The sequence below is a fragment of the Nicrophorus vespilloides genome, unplaced genomic scaffold (genome assembly GCF_001412225.1).
Source record: "Nicrophorus vespilloides isolate i.1.1-1 unplaced genomic scaffold, Nicve_v1.0, whole genome shotgun sequence".
NCBI lineage: Eukaryota > Metazoa > Arthropoda > Insecta > Coleoptera > Silphidae > Nicrophorus > Nicrophorus vespilloides.
The window spans coordinates 1-9321 of NW_017098640.1; the positions used below are offsets into that span (position 1 = coordinate 1).

The window sequence follows — 9321 nt, forward strand, 5'->3', positions numbered from 1 at the left end:
ACAGCATTTGTATAATGAAAACCATGTAGGGCACTCCATAGATGCTTAAAGTCTTGATATTTGGTGGAAAACTGAAAGTGAAACAGTAAGTCGATTTATAAAAAATATTATTTTTCTTACTTACCCATCAAACGAAATCATGAATAAGCAAAATATTTGAGACATTAACGAGCAAGAAAATTGTAACAGCAAAAAATCCTGGAACATCTCTTTGGTGGTCTTGACGAATCTGAAATTATAATTTCTGTTAATTTTGGTTTGATTCATTTATGTACATTTTTCTTTTACTGTAATATCGAATTATGTTGCATTACAGTATCTTTGATATCAAGATCGAGCAGTTTCGGATCTTTGAACATCTTCTCGAATCCAACTTTCATCATTTCAATTCCAATGTAACATTCGGTAATCATGTGCAGAAAAATACCATCGAAACCCATCGTCAGAGGTATGCCGCAGAAAATTAAAGTTATCTGAAAGATCATGTAAATATCGTAACACGTGTTTGATCTTAAGTCGCAAAGAGTGTAAGACGGGAAAAGAAGATCGTCTTCCAATAAACCCTTTACCACGAGGAAAAATACACAAATGAAACCAGAGTAAAAGTATATCAATATAAATTTGTAAGCAAATTTTTGATAATTGCGCATTTTTGTTTCGACATCAAACCCAAATTTGTTTAAATTCCATAACACTTTTGTTCCTTCTAACATTGATTTAATTTGGTTTTGTTTGATGATCAAGAACAACAATTTGCACACAACCTGCAAATCAAATTTTGATTGGCAAAAAAGTAATTTGGTATACTAAATCTAAATGTTTACCATAAACATCCCTGGTAATAAGAGCATTCTGTTCACACTCTCTATGCCGTTCCAATTTAGAATTATTCCCAGTGCCATTGATATAAATAAGAAGAAAACACTTATAGTGACTATCGTTCTTATAAGTAAACAATATCTGTTCTTTCTCTGTGGGTTTAAACCCATCACATGGAGATTGTTTAACACAAACTGCGAAAGTTCGGATTCTTGCTCGTAATCCATCTCGATTGTAACTTGTATCTTGGTTTAATTGAACCACGTATTTATAGTGTAATTTGAAATCGACTTTTATTATTCTTTTATAATTCTTAAGACTGTATTAATTTTAAATTAATTCCTGTGAGAACATTACCATTTGTTGCGATAAAATAATTATAAATCAATTCTTATTTATTGGTTGTATATAATTTCCGGAAAATTCTGCATTTAATCACTAATTGCTCTATGATAGAAGCATATTTCGAAGATAATTTCAAAAAAATATATATTGAAATATAATTTTTGTTTGTTACCAAGTAATTCATGTATGATTTTATATACATATTGAATAAAGTTTCTCATAGAGCACAAACAAATGAATTTGAAGTTATAAATGTATTTAAGTTGAGTTGATAGTGAAGTCGTAAGGAGCAAACATTTTCATTGGAGTTTTGATAAAATTATAAATGTTTGAAAACATATTTGCTTTTCTCATTATTTCGTTATAACTTTATTTAAATAATTACATTATAAAACAATTGTGTGTGGTTTTACATATATATTTCGATATTTTAATCTACAACAATTCTTATATACTAAACAATATTTGCATAATTGTAAAAAAATATATATTGTAAAACATATTAAACCTGATCTGAAAATAACTAAATTCTATTTACGTTCTTATTAATTGATATTCGACGAATTTTTTTATGTACTAATAATTCCCAATTAATTTCTTTATTGTTGTTGTTGTTGGAAAGTTTGTAGCAATCCACAAAGAGAGAGAGAATTTCGAAGAATCTACAAATTTGATTCAATAAAATTATACTTCAGAACGTAATAAAGTTACAAACGTTTAAGTAAGTCTCTAAAGTTAATGGTGCTATATTCCCAATTGACATAGTCTCAGCTCTTTGAGATCTCAGGATAATTGTGGCCAAAGGTTTTCTCAATTTGATGTAATGTTTCTTATACCATTGAACTCCATAAGCTGCATCTCCTAAACTTAAAGTCTTAAACAATTTTTTTTGTATAATTTATACTTTCATTATATTGTTCTCAACTTGAACCATAATCAAATTTCCTGCTGAGCAATACAGAAGCAATTGCAAGATGAAAACTAGATACGGCGTTCCGTAAGTGCTCAATTTATCGATATCAGGTGGAAATCTAAAACAAGTGGTATGTTCTTATAAATCCTTAAATTATCATTATTACTTACCCGTCGAGTGTAAGCATGAAGAGGCAAAACATTTGAGAAATCAGTGAACAGGCAAATTGAAGCAACAGAATATAAACGAACAATTCGTTAGTTTCCTTAACAAATCTGAAAAAAATATAGATTTAATGATTCTAATAGTTTGTATTTTAAACGTTTTACTTACTGTAATACCAAATTATGTTGTATTATTATTTCGTTCATCTCGGTATCGAAACGTTCAGGATCTTTTAACATCTTCTCAAATCCAACTTTAATCATCTCGATTCCAACGTAGCATTCGGTGATCATGTGCAGAAAGAAACCGTCGAAGCCCATGGTGAGAGGTATTGCGTGAATCAAGCAAAATATAATTTGCCAGATCATGTAGATGTCATAACAAGAGGTTGTGGTTATATCACATAAAGTATAACAAGGTATTATAAGTTCGTAACCATCCCACAAATCTCTAGCCAGGTTAAAAAACACAGAAGCAAATCCTGCGTAAACATAAAATCCCATATATTTGTAAGCAAATTTTTGATGTTTTCTCATTTTATCTTCAACTTCAGCTCCAAACATGTTCACGTTCCAAAGCAATTCGGTTCCTTGCAGCAGCATTTTCATTTTCTTCTGTTTAAAAATCAGAAACAAACATTTGCACGTTCCCTGCAAATTAATTAACATCAAATTGAATTATTTTCGAATTCTCTCTTAATTTTCTTTTACCACGAACATTCCTGGAATCAAAAGAACTCTGCTCACATCCTCCGTGATATTCCAATCTAAATCCACTAAAGTTGAAATCAGTAAAGAAGTTATATCCACAAGCAAAAACATTCTTAAGAATATAGCGGTTCTGTTACACTTCCATGGATTTAAACCAATTACGAAGAGGTTGAACAGAATCAATTGAGACAATTGCGATTCCTCTTTACCAACCATCTCGAACGCAACATTTATTCAAGTGATTGCATTGATCCATTAGTTTCTCAATAAATACATGTAACGATATTAATTTTAAATTAGATTCATTTAATTTACTTATTGTGAGAGAACTGCCATTTGCTGCGATAAGTATTCAAAGTGAACAATCGAACTAATATATTAAATGTAATTGAATAGAAACTGGTTTTTCGCAGAGAAATTTGCAACAATCTTTATATTTATTTGACATAAATCTATTTAATATAATTAAGAAAAAGAGAAAACTGAACTTTTACTGTGACAGTTTAAAAATGTGAATTAAGTTATTAGATATTTTTTATAATAATTTTCATTAATAGATGATCGATTTTCAAGTTTATTTATAACAAATTCATTATAAACTTTATCTAAAATCAAGGATAAACTTTTCTAGTTTGTCCTTCCAATATTAATGTTTATTTTCTTGTGTAAACTTTTTCCTCTGCATTACTAAAATTCTTGGAATTCATAATTGTTTTCATTTTGTTAATTATGAAGAATTTGTTTGTTTTCTTCTATAATTTAAGGATTCATATGCTTCGGACATGTAAAAATGGAAAGATAATGCTCTTAATTATCTTGAAAAGTATATTCAAAATTATATAACAAATATCCATTTTTTTGTCCGTTTTTGTGCAAGAAACATTGACATAAATCTACTTAATAATTACAAAATATCTTTTGGATTAGATAACTTGGATTTACTTCGAAGTAAAGTTTTAATTTATGAGATAATCTTCGAAGATGGTCGTTTCTTAAGTTTATTAAATTTTGCTACCTGTACACATAAATTTTATCTAAAATTAAGACCAAAGTTTCCTAATATTTATGTTAATTTTGTTCTTCGTTATTGACAACGTAGGAATTCAAATCTTGGTGTTCTGTTTATTTGATAAAAAAAATATTTCCTGATATTTATTTGAAGAGGTTTTCTTTGCAAGTTTTGTCCAATTTTTATCATCTGTCTTTCAATCAAAACAGTTTTGAATTTCAGAGTAAACTTATTGTATATAGAAGAAATTCTCCTGAAAAGTATCTTTAAACTTAATTCTGTTCTGTTTATTTTTCTTCTTGCAAAGATTCATTGATATAAATCTATTTAATAAATATCTTTTGGATTAGATAACTTGAAAATTTATTTACCTGTACACATAATATTTTTATCTAAAATCTTGGACAACTTTTTCTAAAATTTGAGTTTTTTTTTTCTTTAAACTCTTCTCTTCGCTACTGATATTCTTGGAATTTAAACCGTTTCCTTGTATTAACGTCAATTTTGAAGAGATTTTCTTTTACGTATATTTGATAACATATTTATTTTTCTATTAAGAACATTTTTTTAAATAATTTCGCCAATTTTTGTATCGAACATAACAGTTTTGAATATAATTTGCATTACAATTATTCATCTTTATGGGTTCCATATGCTTATATTTAGTTTACATGGAATGATATAAAGCTTTTATAAATTATCTTTATAAAATTCCATTTTTTTTGGTTGTAAATTATCAAAACAATGTTTTATTCATGTGCTTTGTTTTGTTAAATCAGTTAAGTTTATTTTTATTAAAATTGAATTATTATTTTTGCATGTAATTTTAAAACATTACTGAAATTATGAATATTTCATAAAAAAATAATGCGTAGGTGCATATTCTATTTAATAAAGAATTCTTTTAAATATGCAAGTGAAAAGATCGCTTGAATTCTCATGCGCATTAAGGATAATTGGAACGATTACATTTTTTTTTCTATTTATAAAATTAATTGCAATTGCTACTTTTTTCTTCCAATCTCATTTACTATTCTCTTCGGCGATACAAACAGATGTTGCGTCTCCTTGAATTACGCAGTAATTGTGTTTAATAACGTGTATATCGAAAAAGCGGTTTTTAAAACCTGCAATAAAACGAAATAAGTATATTGATTGGAACAGATTGTACCAATTCGCAGACCGAAATGAAGGTGATCAGATCCAAATCGAATATGTTACCAATCGTCATCTTTTCACCATTCTGAGATCTCAGAATGATCAGTTTCAGAGATTTAGCCAAATCGGTGTTCCCATCTCGGTACCATTCCAAACCGAAACTGATGTTAGCCAAAATTTTTGTCTGTAATTGAAATTAATTTCAATTGTGTGGTTTATATTAAATTGAATAAAACCTGATTAACAATCATTGTTCCTCCAATGCTGTAAATCGATAATTGAAGTATAAAAGTGATATATAGAAAGCCGTAAGTTGAGATGTGCTCAGTGTCTGGAGGTATTCTAAAATTATCAACAAAAAAAATGATATTTTGATTTTTATGTAATTCAAACCCGTTTCTGGTGAGCATGAACAGTAAGAAAATTTGCATTCCCAAAGAAGCGCTGAATTGGATCATCAGAAGACCAGAAAATAACAAATTCGTTTCCTTGATGAAGCTACAATTAAATTTTAAATTCTATTTTAGTAGAAATGTAATATAAATTACGTTAGGATCAAACTGTGTTGTTTCACAATTTCATTGATGTTTCCTCGAGTTTCAGAGGAATTTGCGTTGGTGGAAATCGCTTGTAATAAAGCGTTTTTGATTAGTTCTATTCCGATGTAGGCGTAGAGGATGAAACTTAGGAATAAACCATCGAAGCTTATGGTGATGGGTAAAATTTGTAGACTTGTCACCATAATTTGCCAAGCGTAGAGTAACTCGAAGCAAGGGCTCGTCTCTAAATTGCAAATGTTGTATTGTGAGAAGGGCAAAGCTCGTTTGTTGCTGACGAAGGGCGCGCTGCTCAAGATGCAAATGCAAGCGACGCAAACGTAAACGAAGAACCTTATGGATTTGTGAGCTACGTCGTGCATTCTTTGTAGACCAATTTGGATGGATTCACCATATTTATCTGTGGGCCAAAATTCTTCCAATCGTTGCAGAAGAAATCTGATTTTCTTTTGATTTATAACCAAGAAAATCAATTTTGCATTAATCTGAAACAAAGTTTTTATGCAGATTCACTTATGTTTATTAAGAACATTCTTTACAAATCATAAATTTATTTTGTCGTTATTTACAGACTTTGGAACATTTGATCATCAACATTGAATAGATGTTAGTTTAAATTGTACTCGTAGCCCCCACATCTGCAGACTTGAAAAATTTAGTATTCGGTAACCTTTTTGTTGGAAAGAGCCAATGTTGTCCAAGACTATCTATTACCTTACTTGGAGTGGTTGCTGAAATTACTCGAGCCGCATTTTGCCGACCCCTTCACTAAATATCCATCTAGTAGATTTTTCAGTAAACAACAAAAAACTACTAACTTTGTATATCGTTAAAACCGTTACCAAAGAGATTCCTGGCAAATAGAGGACATTCCTGATGGTTTCGATCCCGTTCCAATTCAAGGCCAATTCCAGAAAAATCATCAGCAGCAGAGTGAAAAGCATGGTCAACGTAAAGAGTTTAACAAACCGAGAAAAATGATTTTTCCTTAAGGGATTGAGACCTATACATCTCATGAAGTTCAAAGTGTACTTCAAAAGAGGAAAAAGCTCGACCATTGTCTTCGATGGTTACCACTGCATTAATCTGGAAATATTCTTTTTTTCCGCTCATTTCCTTCGATCATTAATTGTGGGAAACTTACGTTATTGCACACATTTCCTATTAATTAAATAATTGTGTAAAAAAAAATATTCTCAAAGCTTTCTACGATTTTCCTTTGAATTTAAATACATATGGCATTATCTTTTTCGATGATGATAATAATAATATATTGAATTTCTCAAAACTATGATATTTCTGTCACTATTAAATAATAAATTCTGATTAAAGTTTTTTTTTTATAATTTAAATTTGAAATGAAAAAAAAATCCTTTTTACTACTTATAAAGTTAGTTTTAAAACGTAACATTTTAGATTGAAATGTAAACGATGCATCTTTAATTATTTCGTAATACAAGAAAAACGCAATTTCCTGATGGTCTTCAATAAAAATTATTGTTGAACCCAAAATATTTTCCTGAAATCTTTGTCGCAACAATTTTATGTATGTGAATTGTTAAAAAAAAATCATCAATCTTTATATATTTATCAAGTGACATTTACTAACTATATTATCGGTATTTCAATTTCTTCATTGAGAAGAATATATTTTATATTTGTATTAATTCACTTATTTTGTTATAGTTCTATTGATGATTCAGAAATGTATATATAAACAATACTAGCATTTTGTTTATTTTCTACTTTGAGATTTTGAGCTCAAAGCATATACTATTTATTTTTATTGATAATAAAATTTAATTTCCAATAAAGAACTTTCACATCAATGTTACATTTATAAATGATTAAGTTCAGTTGTTTAATTGTTTTAATATCATACTGAATATTTGTTATTTCGTTAATTTCAAAGAAAATTTAAAACTATTTACAGAAAATCATAAATCCATTTGTGAAATAAGTGAAAATTATAATGATAAATTGTTTGCCTTTATGCCTTTTGTTATTACAATATCTATTTGCGTGCATATTTTAAAATGTTATTATGAAAAATGGATCAACCAAGTTGTAGATATTCGTAATCATTCGAATATTGATATAGTATAATAAGTATCAATTATAAAACTCCAGAGGTGCAGGTATAATCCTCATCCAAATCACCGCAGATGTTGATGATAAATGTTACATAATGTGCGGTTCTCTGGAAAGATTCATTTTGCGCCTCCTCTTTCTGATCATCTTAATGGTCTTGATTGAAGCCAAGTGAAATATGGAAATTAAAATAAATCTGTTTGTTCATGTGAGGTCCATCTGCAGCATCCTTTTCTACACATATCTAAATCAACGATGCGAAAACCTCGTTCATCACTCACCAGAACTTTGTGATGTAATAGTCTTATGGAATCAAAGGATAATTTTTAATTGTTGAAATGGTAATGCACGTTGCATGTGCATTGTTATTTGATCCACACGAGAAATTTATTAACGAGCAGTTACAAGTTTCGTAGCCTCAAGGTGGTTGCTTGTAAACGCCGAAAATATAAGAAACGCGTGTCTGGTCTTCTTTTAAACGCTTGTTATAATCCTCTTTGAAAAGCCGACATATCTTTTCTATATACTAATTTTCTCTTGTCTACAAATACTACATAGAAATTTTATTTTGACATAAATTGCTTTCAAATGTTTAGTTGAATTTTCTTATTTATTTATTGAACTAATTCTGATTACTTTAATTAATCTCGTGTAAATGATTTGCCCAACAAAATTTGATTGGTGAATTATTATTTAAGAATTGAAACACAATTTTATTGATGTTTGCATACATTTATAGAGACAATTGTATTAATTTATAAAATAAAAGTAACAAATCGAGTGTGGAAAACATGTTTTTTTGTTGGTTTTTGTGAAATCTATGAAGCAACGATGAATATTTGGGGAACTGAAACATGAAAATAAATTTTATTTGCTTAAAAACTCTTTTCACAACTCGATAAAAAAAATTGTTTAAGGTGTATTTCGAATAATTGAATTCTGCAAAAGCTTCTGGTTTTCAGTAAGAAAGACTAATTTTAATGACTGCGTTCATCGTTTAACAAGTACAAACATTTAACAACCCAGTGTGGAAAAGACAAATATTGTTATGAGAAATAAGTTAAAAAGCACAAAAAAAAAATTTTGAAGAAAGTTGCAAAATAAATGTATCATTTTTTTTATTTGTTTTTTAAAAATTGAAACAAGTTATTTATTTTAAGAAGAGTACATATATTTTAAAGATTTATCAAAAAATCGAACAAATTTTTCATATCCTGCCTTAAAACATTTTTTTTATATGATAGTTTTGTCTCAAATGATATTAACAAAAAAATGTTTGTGAAGAATTAATGCAATTTACATAATAACACATTGGGAAATCTGACGTTATGCTCAAAATTTGTGCTAATTAATAAACTTATTAATGTATAACTTATAATACACGTTTCTTTTCGTATTTCGACAAACGGTTAGCAATTTCTCTTACCACCAAAAAGCTTGTATATTTTATACTAGTAGACTATTGTAGTTAAATTGGATTATTCTTTTATACCAAATCCTTAAGACATTAAGTTTTTCTTAATACAAATAAAAGACCTCTGAAACCACATGAAC

The 9321-nt window shown here is 28.5% G+C and overlaps 2 protein-coding genes across 2 annotated transcripts; both read right to left on the reverse strand.

Annotated features, from left to right (window-relative positions):
• Positions 1–314: 314 nt before the first annotated feature.
• Positions 315–3168, reverse strand: LOC108562931 (the record flags this gene model as incomplete). Its single annotated transcript, XM_017921443.1, has 6 exons — positions 2953–3168; positions 2411–2892; positions 2248–2352; positions 2090–2195; positions 1880–2038; positions 315–473 (listed from the first exon to the last, which is right to left on the reverse strand). Coding segments are annotated over exons 1-6 (1227 nt in total), but the record flags the coding sequence as incomplete, so codon positions are not given.
• Positions 3169–5034: 1866 nt separating this feature from the next.
• On the reverse strand, positions 5035–6620 carry LOC108562932. Its single transcript, XM_017921444.1, has 6 exons — positions 6495–6620; positions 5668–6161; positions 5513–5617; positions 5356–5461; positions 5133–5303; positions 5035–5088 (listed from the first exon to the last, which is right to left on the reverse strand). The coding sequence occupies exons 1-6, from the start codon at positions 6618–6620 to the stop codon at positions 5035–5037; spliced, it is 1056 nt and encodes a 351-aa protein (XP_017776933.1).
• Between the last annotated feature and the right edge of the window lie 2701 nt (positions 6621–9321).

What these genes read in the sequence shown, in the direction of transcription:
- LOC108562932 (XM_017921444.1), bottom strand. Translation starts at nt 6,620, where the DNA reads ATGCTTTTCACTCTGCTGCTGATGATTTTTCTGGAATTGGCCTTGAAT. An exon ending in TTCATGCTCACCAGAAACGG is followed by an intron (nt 5,462 to 5,512) that starts GTTTGAATTACA and finishes TGATAATTTTAG; the next exon opens with AATACCTCCAGACACTGAGC. An exon ending in GAACAATGATTGTTAATCAG is followed by an intron (nt 5,304 to 5,355) that starts GTTTTATTCAAT and finishes TTTCAATTACAG; the next exon opens with ACAAAAATTTTGGCTAACAT.